Genomic DNA, 16,988 nt, shown 5'->3' on the forward strand with positions numbered 1-16,988 from the left:
ATAATACTAAATAGGGACATTCAAACGAAAGAAATAAAAAGAAGAAGAAAGTTGCTTCGGCAAACTGAACTATATACTCAGAAATCAGCAAATTCAACTACATCTTAGATCTAAAGTTTTTGATGCATGCATTATTCCGATATTAACATATGGGGCACAAACATTGACAATCACAATAAAGAATATGAACATACTTTGAGTCACTCAACACGCGATGGAAAGAGCAATGCTTGGCATATCACTTAAGGACAGGAAAACAAACACATGGATAAGACAGAAAACCAAAGTCATCGATGTGGTTCAAAAATCACTAAAATTGAAATGGGAATACGCTGGACATGTACCTAGGAGCGATCTTAACAAATGGCACAGAACAATTCTAACCTGGAGACCATAAGAACACAAAAGACTCAGAGGCAGACCTCCTATGAGATGGACAGATGATCTGAAACGAACTGCCGGGAAAAATTGGCTACAAGTAGTGTACAACAAAAACAATGGAAAGGAAGACTTGAAGAGCATTATGTTCAGATGTGGACGTGAATGGCTAGACGAAGAAGAAGAAAAGAAGAAGACGACTATACTATTAAACGTGTGGATGCCTTCACATATCTGGGCACAGAAAGCAAACAGAAGAATTCCGAAAATAGCGAAATTAATGCACGTATTTCCATCGGCAATCGTACATACTATGCTAATAAAAGATTGATGACATCGAAATTATTAGACAAAAGAACCAAAATTACTATCTACAGAACATTGATTAGGCCCGTAGTAACCTATAGTTTGGAAACCTGGGTAATGACGAAAACAAAGGCCAACTCAGGACATTCGAGAGAAAAATACTGAGGAAAGTATATGGCCCGATACAAGAAGAGGAAGACGGCAAATGAAGAATCAGGAGAAACGACGAGGTTAATGAATTGAATGTGAATGAAGGTTATGATATTGTTCTTCTTCTTCTTACTCTCTTTCTTGGCTTGCATACTTGTGCATCTGCCAGTAAATTTTATTATGTTATGATATTGTAAGATTTGTGAAAAGTCAAAGACTGTCATAATTCGTACATTTCCAGAGACAAGAGCAAAAACAACAAAGAAAATATTCCAATGGAAGCCAATAGGAAGGTGAAACAAATAAAAGCCCAGAACGAGATTGTTGGATGATGTAGAAGACGACCTGAAAACCATAAATATAAAACAATGGGGAAGAAGAGCACGAGAAAGATCTGGATGGAAGGAAATAGTCAAACAGACAAAGACCCATCCACGGTTATGATGCCTAAAGAAGAAGAAGTAGAAAATGCACGCCTTGACTCAACAAAGAGAAGCTTAATTTGATTTCTAAAAGTCAGGCTTAAGGACATTTTCCAGAACAAAAGCTTTTCATTGCCATTGTAGTGCTGCTTTTTGTTTTATTTACCTCTCAAGACTTTTAAATTGTATTTTATTAAGCCATTTCAATACATTTTCAACTTCAAAGAGAGTTTTGTAAAGGAGTTTTAACAGGAACACAGTTAACACACAAGGTAAAACATATACTAAGGTATTAAAGTAGTTTAAGAAATTTAGATATTATATCTTTTTACAAAGAATTTTATTTGAGAATAATAAGTGATTTCTAATTATATGTATGTCCTATTAAAGCTGCTTTTGAATCAACAGGCAAAGATATTATATGCAAAAATCTAACACAATGGTCACAATGTTTAAACAGAAAAAGATCAAGACAGGGAATCTTGAAATAGAGAAAAACAGTGGGAAAAATCGTAACAGATTGCTTTGGATATTACGTTTTGTAAAAAAAACATCAACCATCCAAATAGTAGACAAATATAATATAATTTAAATTTTTCATTTAAGACCATTATCTGATCCTAAATTTAACTATCTAGACCTATTCTGTTCACATTCTGTCATCATTTTTCAATTTTCACCATCTAGATTTGATCTATATAGTGACGTGCTCCATATCTAGTGTCATTTACCTTATGCATTCATTGTTAGTTGGCTCACTTTAAGCTTTGGTTAAAGTTGTTTTCTTTTAGAGTTTCGTTATATTGTTATATTCACATTATTATGTATATTCACAAATTGCTTGTGCAGATATAGACCAGTAGCCCAGTCGGGATACCATTTGACCTTGCATTAGGAGCTGCCCCAAATTTTATTTTTCTAATCTTTAGGAGGGGTCAATAGTAGTATAAAATTAAAATCTCGACTGAATTTGACCGTTGTGTTAGCCGCCATCTTGATTTTAAACGAGCACGGTTTTTGCTCAATATCTCCGCCATTTTCAACTTTTCGACAAAAATATACAAACTGAAATTGTTGAAAATGCGATTTTTTATCATTTTGTTTGTTATAATTTTTTTCTTGCGGTCCATATTTTCCGAGTTATGGGGAAAAAACAGTGACAGTTAAAGCATAATTATTGATTTATTGAATTATCTCGTTTATTATTACTTTTACAACAAATTTTGACCTACAAAAAATGAAGAGGATTAAATTTTGTACAATTTTTATCTCTTTCACTTTTTTGATAAAATCAATATTTAAGGTAGTAAGTATGCGGCAAAGGCGTGAGCGTAAGACCCGATTGATTTTAAAGCAATTGTTTTTGTTCAATATCTTCCCCATTTTCAACTTTTCGACAAAAAGTGTAAGGACTGAAATTGTTGCAATTACGATTTACTACAATTTTTCGAGAGAACCAGTGGCGGGTCTAAGAGGGGGGGAATGGGAAAATTCCCCCAACGGGGTCCAAAATTAAAAAAAAAATTGTTGAAATATTAAAATATGTTAGCTGACATAAGACTTAATTATCGAAAGACAAATTCAACCACCCGCTATTTAATAAAATTAACTAAACTTAATGCATATAAGTTATTATTAATGTCTCTTATGTACTTAGTTTGGTCGGTGTTTCATTGGAAGTTTCAAAAATTGTTTAAAATATAATTCCCTTTACTTTTGTTTATGTACAATTATATCGTAAAGTTAACAATAAATGAGGCAATTCAATAATTATGCTTCCCCTCCGCTTCCAATATTTTCCTCCTTAACTCGGAGAATATTGATCGCATAAAAAAATTGTGGAAAAGAGATTGTAGGAAATTGCGTTTCCAACAATTTTAGTTCCTACCGTTTTTGTCGAAAAGTTAAAAATGGCGGAGATATTAAGCAACAACGGTTCTCCTTTAAAATCAATATAGCGGTTAATGCAACTGCGGAATTCAGTCGAGATTTTAAATTTACACTACTATTATTGATCTCCCCTAAAGGATAGAATTATAAAATTTGGGGTAGCTCGGAAAAAAGATTCAATTCAGTAATTACGCTCCCCCCCCCCCCACCACTTTTTACTATTTTCCCACTTAACTCGCAAAATATCAACCGCATGAAAAAAGTTGTTAAAAAGAGATTGTAGGAAATCATATTTGGAACAATTTAAGTTGAAAAATAGCGTAGATATTGAACAAAAATAATTGCTACAAAATAATCAGGTCTTACGCTCGCGTCATTATCGCATACATACTACCTTAAATATCAACTTTAGCAAAAAAATGAAAGAAACTAAAATTGTGTAGAATTTAATTCTCTCCATTTTTGTATAGAAATATTTTTGTCGTAAAACTAACAATAAATGAGATAATTCAATAATTATGCTCTATTTATAAATAATTGTCACTATTTTCCGCTATAACTCGGAAAATATCGATTGCAAGAAAAAATTGTAAAAAATACAAATGATACAAAATTACATTTTCAACAATTTTGGTCGTTATACTTTTTGTTGAAAAGTTGAAAATGGCGGAGATATTGAGCAAAAACGGTTCTCGTTTAAAATCAAGATGGCGGCTAACCCAATGGCGTAATTCAGTCGAGATTTTAAATTTACACTACTAGTGACCCCATAAAGATTAAAAAAATAAAATGTGGGGCAGCTCCTAATGCAAGGTTAGGCCTGTTATTCGTCTAACCCGACTGGACTACAGGGCATGTAGCACTAAAACAACGGAATAAATCGATTTTTAAATACAGCACCTGATCGGCCCCTGGGCGAGAAGAGAATAATCCCTGTGTTAAATCCTTGTACTCTCTTTTGCAAAATTTGTATCTGGCTGTGTGGGTATTAGCTTAAGACCAAAAAAAAAATACAGCACCTAGAGACTTGCAATTTTTTGCATTGCATTCAGGATGACGTCAGGAAAAAGTCTACTACAAATAAATGACTGGAAATGCATAAAGTCCATAAAATGCATCCAACATGCATAAACATGTTAAAATAATCATATTAAGGGCCATATTTTGTAACCCGGTTTTTGGGGTTGCTGAACATGACTATGCCATCAGAACGGACCTCCGGAGCACCTGGTCACCAGGATTACTGCTAAGGCATGTCATCTGGAGATTCGAGGATTATCGGCACTAAATTTATCTAAACAGATTACTTGGCGGTTTTTGGAGTCGCTGAGCACGAATACGCCATCAGAACCGACTCTCGGATCACCTGGTACCAAGTTTCATGCTAAGGCACGTCATCTTCTGAAGTTTCGAGGGGTTTCTGCACTAAATTAATGCAAACAGATTACACGAAGGGTTTTTGGGGTTACTGAACACGAGTACGCCATCAAAACTGACACCCAGAGCACCTGGTACCCACAGTCACTGCTAAGACAGGTCATATTATGAACTTTCGAAGGTTTTTGGCCTTGAATGCATGCAAATAGATTACTAGGTGTTTTTTGGGGCCACTGAATACAAACACGCCATCAGAATCGACCCCCGAACCACGTAGTATCCAAGGTCACTGCTAAGGCATGTTATCTTCTGGAGTTTGGAGAGCTTTTGAGCACCAGGTACACCGGGGGCCGGATCTGATGACGTATTTTTCTTCAGCACCCAAAAAACCGCAGAGTAATTTGTTTGCATCAATGTAGTGCCTAAAACCCTACCAACTTCAGATGACGTGCTATAGCAGTGAACCTGGGCACCAGGTGCTCCGATGGTTGATTTCGATGGCCTATTCGTCTTCAGCGACCCCAAAAACTCCAGAGCAACAACATATGGTCGTTAATATTCTTATTTTGACATGTTTATGCACTTTTGGATGCATTTTCATGCATATCATGGACGGACAAGATAACCAACGAGACCGTATTACGAAGAGTGGGCAAAGAAAGAGAGGTGATGTATACCATTAAAAGGAGAATGTTAGAATATCTCGGACACATAATAAGAAACGGCACTAAATACAAATTACTTTCAAGGTAAAGTATTCGGAAAGCGAGATTGGAAGAAGAAGAATATCATGGTTAAAGAACCTGAGAAAATGGTTCTTCACAACAACAACTAATCTATTTAAAGCATCAGTTAATAAAATAATTATTGCCAGAATGATCGCCAATATTCGAAAGAATAGGCACTAAAAGAAGAAGAAGGATGCATTTTATGCACTTTAACAGCGTTTTAGCTCCACTATTAAAAGCTGGTGAGTAAGAAGTAGATACTGGTAATATGTTTAATATTATTTTTGGAAAAGAAATATGTACACTCGTCCGATACAAAATATCTGTCGTTATCCGACACTATCAAAATAAATAAGCCAAGGGTACAAAAGAGTCTCCTTAATATTTTAATTGTCAAACTAGAACTTGACATTTCAAATACTTCGTGACATTTCGTAAAAACGTCAACTATCACTGAATCAGTGAACTCGACCCTAGCGCTAGCGAGTCCCAAGAGCGGTTGAGAATAGAGGAGGGAGAAGTAAGGCCGAAGAAGGGCGCATTGAAGTTGACAAATGCATTCTTAGAAAATACTACAAATAATCTCCCCAATGTCTGCCCGTCGGCTCTATCAGCAAATCATTGTCTAGAATGGAATAGAGTGAAAGCCAATATCCAGAGCTTCCAAACTAGTTTCTTAGACTAAGATTCGAAGAGCTGTACAGAGACCTACCTGGTCTTCCAAGTTAGGGGATGAGGCATCGGGTTAACTCCTCGTTACTCAAAATAAACATGTTTAAAAAACAGGCAACAAGTCTCAAATCTAACAAAAAAAACAACGACGACCCAAGCTATAAAAAAGGCAAATGATTTTTGGAACATGGAACATCCAAGGCCTCTCTAATAAAATAAATGAAGTCCTAACAACAAAAAAATAACAACAATCAGAAAATCTCGAAAAATACGGCGATTTCTATTGTGTCGTAACAAAAGACAGGAAAATGTTGTAAATTATTTCCATCTTGTCATAAGGTGATAAATTAACTAAATATTTATCGAGGAAAATTTAATTCTTGCCTGAAATAAAAATAAAATAAAAAAACTTTGCATAAATATTTACCTGACTCCTCTTCATCGTCGATATAGTATCCGGTACCATTATATAAAAGATCGTTAATTGACTTGTGTGTTCGATTGTAAAGTAATGAGGTTGGTATTACTGTTACATGAGGCTTTGTCTCATTTCCTTCAAAACCAATAACACCAGGAACCGTTGTTGGCTCTGAAAAAAAAAATAGCGATGTCTTTATTATGTATTTATCAAATCCATAATAATATCAAAATAGTATTAATAAATAAGAGCAATCGCCTTTCTAAGTTATATTTCTGAAATCTTAGTTTTTCGTGTTTTTTTCTCATTTAGCACAAAAAATCGAAGAAAAAGTAAATAGAATGAAAGGTGATACGAGGCACTTTATGATGATTTAACTATAAGAATTAATATGATAAAATTGTATTAGGATCTTCAGAAATGAAAACTGAAGATAACGTATACATATTATTAAAATTATATTTTGTATCGAGAGGTTAGCGAGCGAACCTGTTCGCTGTGAGCCGATCTTGCGCCTCAGAGCGCGTTGTTAAGATATTGATATCTTGGCTAAAAATAAACCTACGAACATTTTCCGAAGCTTAAAATGTTTCTTTTCAAATCTTCTATCATTAATATTAATTAAAGTATGAATATTTATTGGTCAATTTTGCTTAACACCCTTGCTAAACAAATTAATGTACAAACTTTTTAAGAAAATTGTACCTTTAAGCGGGTATAATTTTAACACAAATAAAGATGAAGTAATTTAACAAGCTTTTTTTGAAAATCTATCTATTATACTTTAAAATGAGTCTTGTAAAGCTCATTTGCATCCGTAAAAGCCGAGTTATGATCGAAAAAGCTTTGAAAAATATTTATTTTACAATTTGCAATTGGCATTATGCACTAATTTTACAATATCTTGAGTTCTAATTATTAGATTTAAGTTTGGTAAAACCAGTTTCTGTGTTTTGTATTAAGGAACAATTTTATTTGAAATTTTTTTTGTATCTCTTTTAGTTTATGAGTTGGAGCTTTATAAACAATGCAATGGTTTATAACAATTTTTTGACCACTCGGATTGAAATTCACCTTCGAAATTCGTAATCAGCAGCCAAACTTCCACGAGAAACCGTTGAGTTTGCCCATCAGAATTGAAAAGACCATGATGACCTGGTCTATCGCCGTATTTAAATATTGACATGGGTAAATATTTAAATGCGGCGATATATATTTTACCGGCCGCATATTTACAGATGCTAGCGTGTGTAGACACCAGGGTGTTGAAATCGGTTAGGGTTTGGAAAAACAGTACATTTACAGATGCTAGAGTGTGTTGACACCAGGGTGTTGAAATCAGTTAGGGTTTGGAAAAACAGTACATTTACAAATACTGACAGATTTGGACACCAGAGTGTTGAAACCAGCTAGCTTTTTTAGGGGTTATACATCCATAGATTCTAACGGCTATTGACATTGATTTTATACAGTACAGCGCAAATGTCTGGATAAATTAATTATTTCGGAAGCCAACGACTTTAAGGAAAAATCCTGAAACAGGTCCATTTTTAATTTTAGTTTATGACTTTAGGACATATATATCATACTAGTGAGGTCAACCATCTGGGAGTGATGACGTAGTCGATGATTTTTTTTTAATGAGAATAGGGGTCGTGTGCTAGCTCATTTGAAAGATTATTCAATTGTCTATTCAGTAATATAAACATTGACATAATTATTTATACAGGGTGTCCTAGAAAAATTATTTTGAATTAAATTAATTTACACAAAAAGAAGAATAATATAATATGTAATTTATTTAATCCAAAATACATTCTATTGCTGTCAGAAAAGAGAAAAAAATGTTTATTTCATAAATAAACATTGCTTTTAGCTTAAATTAAAATGTTCAAACTGCCAAGATAGATATATTGGTTGCAGCTTGAACATTAAAATTAAGCGAAAAGCAATGTTTATTTATCAAAAAAGAATTTTCTGTTTTCTGACAGTTAAGTAGAGTGTATTTTGAATTAAATAAATTACATACATTCTTCTATTTATGTCAATTAATTTAATTTAAAAAAAATTTTCTTGGACACCTTATATAAATAATTATGTTAATATTTATATTACTGAATAGAGAACTGCATAACCTTTAAAATCGGCTAGCACGCGACCCATATTCGTATCTAAGAAAATAATTGATGAATGACGTCACTCGTTTGATATATATGTCAAAAGGTCATAATTTAAAATTAAAAATCGACCTCTTTCACGATTTTTTCTTAATGTCGCTGGCTTTCGAAATAATGAATTTATTCCAGACATTTGCACCATACTGTATAAAATCAATGTCAATAGACGTTAGCATCTATGCATGTATAGCCACTAAAAAAGCTAGTTGGTTTCAACACTCTAGTGTCCAAATCTGTTAGTATTTGTAAATATACTGTTTTTCCAAACCCTAACTGATTTCAACACCCTGGTGTCAACACACGCTAGCATCTGTAAATGTACTGCTTTTTCACACCCTTACTGATTTCAACACCATGGTGTCTACACACGCCAGTATCTGTATGTGTACTGTATTTCCAAACCCTAACTGATTTCAATACTGTGGTGTCTACACACTCTAGCATCTGTAAATTTACTGTTTTTTTATCAAACCCTAACTGATTTCAACACCCTGGTGTCTACACACGGTAGCATCTGTAAATATGCTTACCGGCCAAACCCGATTTCAGGACAAACTAGTTTGGCCTAGTTTGGCCAAACTAGTTTATCCTGATCCTTTATCCTTTTTAATACGGACACTGCAAGATAAAGTAGCAAGCCCTTTATAATATATCTACAATATCAAAATAAATACAGAGTAGGCCAAAGAAAACAGTCCACCTCGATCTGCTTCTTCTTCATGTGCCATCTCCGCGACGGAGGTTGGCAATCATCATGGCTATTCTGATCTTAGATGATGCTGCTCTGAATAGTTCGGTTGATGTGCATCCGTACCATTCCCTCAAGTTACGCAACCACGAGATTCGTCTCCTTCCTATACTTCTCTTGTCTTGGATTTTCCCCTGTATAATCAACTGAAGTATGTTGTATCTCTCATTACGCATAACATGCCCCAGGTACTGGGGCATGTTAGACGACCTCGATATTTGGCAGTATTTATTAGATTTTAAGGAAATCACGAAACTGGTCGACTTTTGATCTAAGGGGGACATTTTTACGGTACACACATTTGTCATTTGTCAACCCCCTCCCTTCCACTTCCCCCACCCGTTATTTTTAAATTGGGAATAGGGGTCGTGTGCTAGATCATTTAAAAGGTTATTCAATTCTCGATTCAGTAATGTAAACATTAACACAATCATTTATGCAGGGTGTCCAAGGAAAACATATTTTAATTAAATTAATTAACACAAAAAGAAGAATATATGTAATTTATTTAATTCAAAATACATTTTACTCCTGTCACAAAACAAAAAAATGTTTTTTGATAAATAAACATTGCTTTTCGCTTAATTTCAATGTTCAAGCTGCCACCCATTGGCCTCTTGGTAGGTTGAATATTGAATTTAAGCAAAAAACAATATTTATTTGTCAAATAAACATTTTCTCTGTTTTCTGTCAGTAGTAGAATGTATTTTGAGTTAAATAAATTGCATACATTCTAGTTTTTGTGTCAATTAATTTAATTCAAAATAATTTTCTTGGACACCCTGTATAAATAATTATGTGAATGTTATAATTTACTGAATAAAGAATTGAATAACCTTTCAAATCAGGTAGCACACGACCCCTATTCCCTATTAAAAATAAGGGGTGGGGAAAATGGAAGGGAGGGGGTTGAAAAACGACAGATCGGCGTTAAACTGCAAAACCTCGTAAGTAGATTTTTTATCAATTATGACTTTTATACGTATGGTCACTTACATAAATACGTATGTAACGTAAAAATGTGTCTCCCTTAGATCAAAAATCGACCTGTTTCGGCATTTCCTTAAAATCTAATAACTACTGCCAAATATCGAGGTGGACTGTTTCTTTGGCCCACTCTGTAGGTAAACTACACTATGTCATTTCAAGCAACTGTGAAGTAGAACACTTTGAATGTCATAAAAATTTTATATATCCCATAAAAAAATCTGATATATCCCATAATTGTTCGAAAGACAATGTGACCATATTTTAATGATAATATATAAATAATCAATTTGTATAATCCAACTAATAAAATCATCATCATCAGTAGCTCGACAACCCTATTTGGGTTCTGGCTTGTTCTAGGATTTTCCTCCATTCTGTTCTGTTCCTTGCTTTGTTCTTCCAGTGGGTAATCTCAAGCGTTTTCAGATCTTGTTCCACTTGTTCCATGTATCTAAGTTTGGGTCTTCCCTTTGACCTTCTCCCTACTGGTGTTTGCTTCATTATGTGTTTTGGTGTTTCGGTCTCCAACATTCGTTCAACATGGCCCATCCAGCGCAGACGTCCGATCTTTATGGATGTTATGACGTCGGGTTCGTTGTATGCTGCGTATAGTTCAAAATTATATCTTCTACGCCATACGTCATTTTCTTTTACCCCCTTATATATGTGTCTAAGGATTTTTCGTTCAAACGTACCTAATAAGTTCTCATCGCTTTTCGTCAGTGTCCATGTCTCTGATCCATATATAAGGACCGGTTTTATCAGGGTTTTGTATATTTCGCATTTGGTTTTTCTCGTGATGTTAGATCTTAGATGTTTAATGAGTCCATTATATGTTTTATTAGCAATATGTATTCTTCTCTTAACTTCTTCCTGACATTGTTATCTGCGGTAACTAGAGAACCTAGATATGTAAAATTGTTTACGCTTTCGATGTTATAGTCTCCTATTGTCAGATTCTGTAGGTTTCTTTGGCCTGTCGATTTGCTGGCCTTCATGTATTTGGTTTTTATTTCATTAATATTTAGGCCACTGTTTTGTGCCGCTCTTTCTATAGCATTAAATGCTTCTATCATTTCTCTTTTGCGTCGAGGTATGATATCAACATCATCTGCAAATGCCAATATTTGTACACTTTTTGTTATTATTGTTCCTCTGGTGTTGACTTTTGACTCTCTAATTATTTTCTCTAATGTGATGTTGAATAGAATACAGGATAGGGCATCTCCCTGTCGTAGGCCCGTTCTAACATGGATTGTATCTGTTAGTGCGTTTTTAATTCGAACCCGGCTTTGTACTTTAAGTGTTTCTTTTACTATTTCAATGAGATGAGTTGGAATATTAAACTCTTTCAGGGCGTTGATCAGAAATTCTCGATGGATACTATCATAGGCACTCTCAAAGTCAATGAAGAGATGATGTGTTTCTATATTAAATTCACTAGTATTTTCCAAGATTTGTCTCAAAACGAAAATCTGATCTATTGTGGACTTCTGCCTGCAGAAACCACATTGATATCTCCCAACTATTTGTTCCGCATATGGTCTCAATCGCTCAGACAAAATATTTGACAGTATTTTGTATGCCACAGTCAGTAGCGTTATTGCCCGGTAGTTGTTACATTGAAGCTGATCTCCCTTTTTATGTAGTGGAATGATTACTCCGATATTCCAGTCTTGTGGCAGTTGTTTATTATTCCATATGTTCACTATATGTTCACTAATAAAATAAGTGGATTAAAAAACTGATTCAAAACAACACCATGTCAACATAGTGTAGTTTACCTCCGATGTCCAGAATTGCCTTCTTGCACTTGCATCTGTTTGTGCAACAGTTTTTGTTCCAGCTGCCTTTGACTGAATCTCTCGTAGCTGCAACCCTTAGCGATATTTTAGAGATTATTTCATTCATAGGAGATTCTGACCAATAGAAAGCTACAGAAATTAAAATTAAACTGATAATTTTTGATAATATCTCATCGTCAAGTATATTACGTCAGATGCCCTTCGTTGCTACGAAAAAATACATTCAGTGACATTAATTACAATTAATGTTTTAAAAATTATAAAAGTGATGACTTTCAACCGTCAAATATTTATAACAACTGTGTGTTTAATTGTACTAACTTGTACTTACATAAATAAATTACAATAAAATTTTTTGTACTTACATAAATAATTTATCAAAATTCATACCAAAAACAAAGAAATATACATTTAAATAAATTTAATATTCTTTTAGAACAAAATAGTTTACATGCTTTTGATAACCTAAATAGAAATAATGACATATTAGCGACAGTTGTCAATCTATCAAATAGAAATTTAAATGCAACTGAAAATTTAGTATTGTCAAAAGGTTTAAACTATGCTGTTACTCATCCATCTATTCCAAAATTAGACATAATTAGCTCAGTGGAAAAAATATCCCAGTGTTTACCAAATCATGAAAAAGAACAATATAGGGTACTATGTAAACTTGAATTGGAAAAATCTAATAAAATTGAACAGAACATCAGCAAAGAGGAAATGAAAGCTTTAAAAACTTTAAAAAATGATGACTCCATAACAATCCTACCAGCAGATAAAGGAAATGCAACTGTAATAATGGATAAAATACAATATGAGGACAAAATTACAGATCTTATTACAAATGGACCTTATACCAAATTAACGAAGGATCCAACGAAGACACTGGAAAACAAAATTTATAAAACTTCATTCAAATTTAAAAATGATCTAACGTACTATCAAAGAAAATTAATGACACCTCATTACAGTAAGACACCACATTTTTATGGAGTACCGAAAATTCATAAAGCGAATATTCCACTTAGACCCATTTGTAGTACCATCAATTCTCCTTGTAGTGAGCTCTCAAAATTTTTATTAAATATTATAAAACCATTTGCAAATAATAATGACACATTTATAAAAAATACACAACATTTTTTAAATAAATTAACAAATATTGAATTTAATCCAAATAATATTTTAGTAAGTTTTGACATAAACAGTTTATTTACAAATGTGCCATTAGATAAAACTTTAAACATAATTAAAACGAAGTTAGAAAATGATAATACATTGACAACTAGGACAAAACTAAATGTATCAGCTATACCACAGTGCTATATAGTCCTGTCGCCAGGGGGGGTACAACGGCCTCCTGTATTCAGATGGACTTACCCAAGTTTTTATTATGTATTTTGGCCCGTAGAACACGAATTTTTTGGGTAACAGTTGATCCGGATGTCGATAAGATTGTTATAAACAAAGAAGTTGAGGAATTACATAACAGCGATTTCTCGCAAAACAAAACATGTTTTTGTATTTTTTGGGCCATTCTAACCAAAAAATCTTCCTACAAGTTTTTTCGTAGGATGCATAGTTTTCGAGATAAACGCGGTTGAACTTTCAAAAAATCGAAAAATTGCAATTTTTGAACCCGAATAACTTTTTATTAAAAAATAAAATAACAATTCTGCTTACCGCATTTGAAAGTTCAAGTCAAATTCTATCGGTTTCGAATATATACATTGCTAAAAATTTATGTGTTTATTGCTAAAAAAAGCTATAAACACATAGTGTTTCCCGTGCCTAATACATGCGTTTACATGCATGCTACGTAGAGATAGCCTCGCTTGCACTTGTACCTACTCTACCTACTCGTTCGATTTTAAATGAGAAATCATTGAAAACATCACTCCAGCACTAGGTGTTTATACTTTTGTTTAACAATAAAATAATAACTTTTTAGCAATGCAAATAACTAAAACCGATATACTTTGACTTGAACTTTCAAATGCGGTAAGCAGAATTGCTATTTTATTTTTTAATCAAAAGTTATTCGGGTACAAAAATTGCAATTTTTCGATTTTTTGAAAGTTCCACCGCGTTTATCTCGAAAACGATGCATCCTACGAAAAAATTTGTAGGAACACTTTTTGGTTAGAATGGCCCAAAAAATACAAAAACATGTTTTGTTTTGCGAGAAATCGCTGTTATGTAATTCCTCAACTTCTTTGTTTATAACAATCTTATCGACATCCGGATCAACTGTTACCCAAAAAATTCGTGTTCTACGGGTTAAAATACATAAAAAAAACTTGGGTAAGTCCATCTGAATACAGGAGGCCGTTGTACCCTCCCTGGCGACAGGAGTAATACGCTGTGAGCTCGTACGTAGAAGGGATATTTACAAATTCGCGAGCGTCAATAGTGACAAGTCTGTAAACGATTACTGGAAATTTGACGTAAATGTCAAAGTGATTAATTTAAAATTAAAATTAAAAACATTAATTATAAAAAGTCTTAGTTTGTGAAAGCTGTGTTATATATTTTTACCTTAAATATACAATACGTTTTAAGTACTGAATTTAAGTTTTTTTAATGTTCCGTAATATCTAATTATAAATTAATATATTAATCTTACCGCCATCTACACGATAATTGTGAAAGTATCCGAAGTACGAAATTCATATTTTATCAATAGAACGTCAAAATGATTAGCAAAATCTTAAAAAAAATAATTATAATTTAATTACTTTTTTGCGTTGTAAATATTAAGCGATAACAATTAAATAATAAATTTAAGAATTACCAGTGAAAGTTGATTAGTAATCCGCCAGGAGCGACACCAGCGAAGCTCACAGCGTATACGCTGTGAGCTCGTACGTAGAGGGGATATTTACAAATTTGCAAGCGCTAGTAGTGGCAAGTCTGTAAACGTTTACCGGAAATTTGACATAAATGTCAAAGTGATTAATTTAAAATTAAAAGTAAAAACATTAATTATAAAAAATATTAGTTGGTCAAAGCTGTGGTATATATTTTTACCTTAAATATACTTACGTTTTAAATTCTGAATTTAAGTTTTTTTAATGTTCCGTAATATGTAATTATAAATTAATCTGCGCCATCTACACGATAATTGTGAAAGTATCCGAAGTAAGATATTCATATTTTATCAATAGAACGTCAAAATTATTAGCAAAATCTTAAAAAAATCGATTACAATTTAATTACTTTTTTGCGTTGTAAATATTAAGCGATAACAATTAAATAATAAATTTAAAAATTACCGGTGAAAGTTGAATTAGTAATCCGCCAGGAGCGACACCAGCGAAGCTCAGAGCGTATAATGGAGTTATTGACATTATGTACTAATAATACCTATTTTCAACTAAATAATGAATTTAGACAAGGCGAAAACGGCGGGTTCGAAGGGAAAAATATTCCCATGAGATTTTTTTGCATAATCACATTCGTGAGACATCCCAGAATAAGGTTCAAGAAGTCGCCCATGTGAAAAGTGGGCCAATTTTTTTTTAACAATTTTTTTTAAATCAAATTGCAAGAATCAATATTTTTGGCCTGAACAATTTTTTCTTTAATTTTTTGGACCATTCTGGACAAAAAAGGTCTCTTATAATTTTTCTCTAAAGTTGATCGTTTTCGACTTATAAGCAATTTAAAATTGAAAAAAACGAAAAATGGCGATTTTCAAGGCTTAATAACTCGGTTAAAAGTTATTAATATGAAAGTAAATATATGACTAAATCAAAGTTTAAAGCCCCCCCTACAAGATCCTGAAGAAATTTTTGTCATTATTTTATTACTAAGCTGTTATTTTTAAGTAATAATAATAAGCGCTATGCACGTGTGCGGGGCTGTAAATGCTGAGTGCGAGAGAGAAGCCATTCCAGCAGTCCAATTGTGCATCTTACTCGCACTCACATTTACAGCAGCGTCAATACGATCTAACCACTCATTGTTATTAATTAAAAATAACAGCTTAGTAGTAAATTAATGACACAGATTTCTTCAGGGTCATGTAGCGGCGACTTTAAACTTTGATTTAGTCACTTTCTGACTTTCAAAATAATAATTTTTGACCGAGTTATTAAGTCTTAAAAATGGCCATTTTCGCGTTTTTCAAATTTTAACTTGCTTATAACTCGAAAAAGATCAACTTAAGAGAAAAATTATAAGAGACCTTTTTTGTCCAGAATCGTCCAAAAAACCTAAAAAAATTAGTCCGGGCCAAAAATATTGATTTTTGCAATTTGATTAAAAAAAAATTGTTAAAAAAAATTGGCCCACTTTTCTCGTGGGCGACTTCTTGAACGTTATTCTGGGATGTCTCACGAATGTGATTATGCAAAAATATCTCATGTAAATATTTTTCCCAACGAACCCGCCGTTTCCGCCTTGTCTAATTCTATAAACAAAATTTTGGTCTAGCAATGGGCTCTCCTTTATCTCCATTATTGGCTAATATATTTATGGAGGATTTCGAAACTAATATCATTTCTAAACAAAATTTAAAACCCACAGTATGGTGCAGATATGTAGATGATGTGTTTTCAATATGGCCTCATAGATCAGAATTGTTGGATACATTCCTGAATATTATAAACGATCAAGAAGAGACAATAAAATTTACAATGGAAAAGGAATACAATAACACTTTGCCTTTCCTCGATGTTTTAGTCTCAAAGAAGGATACTGGATATGAAACTCAAGTGTATAGAAAACCAACACACACCAACAGATATCTCAATTACAAATCAAATCACAACATCAACGTTAAAAAGGGAATCATTAAATCCTTATATGATAGAGCCAAAATTACTTGTTCTAACGAAAATTCATTTTTAGAAGAAAAACAATTGTTAACATCTGTTTTATTAAAAAATGATTATCCTTTATCGTTTATAAATAAGGAATT

At 33.0% G+C, this 16,988-nt stretch overlaps 1 protein-coding gene across 1 annotated transcript in view; it reads right to left on the reverse strand.

Moving 5' to 3' along the window:
* LOC114349406 (uncharacterized) overlaps nt 1–16,988 on the reverse strand; it is a 257,935-nt gene that overhangs the window by 209,690 nt on the left and 31,257 nt on the right. Inside the window, exon 2 of the mRNA XM_050657047.1 lies at nt 6,351–6,512. Coding sequence (XP_050513004.1) covers nt 6,351–6,512 — 162 coding nt within the window. The remainder of the gene's footprint in view (nt 1–6,350; nt 6,513–16,988) is intronic.

This window comes from Diabrotica virgifera, chromosome 1 (assembly GCF_917563875.1).
Source record: "Diabrotica virgifera virgifera chromosome 1, PGI_DIABVI_V3a".
Taxonomy (NCBI): Eukaryota; Metazoa; Arthropoda; class Insecta; order Coleoptera; family Chrysomelidae; genus Diabrotica; species Diabrotica virgifera.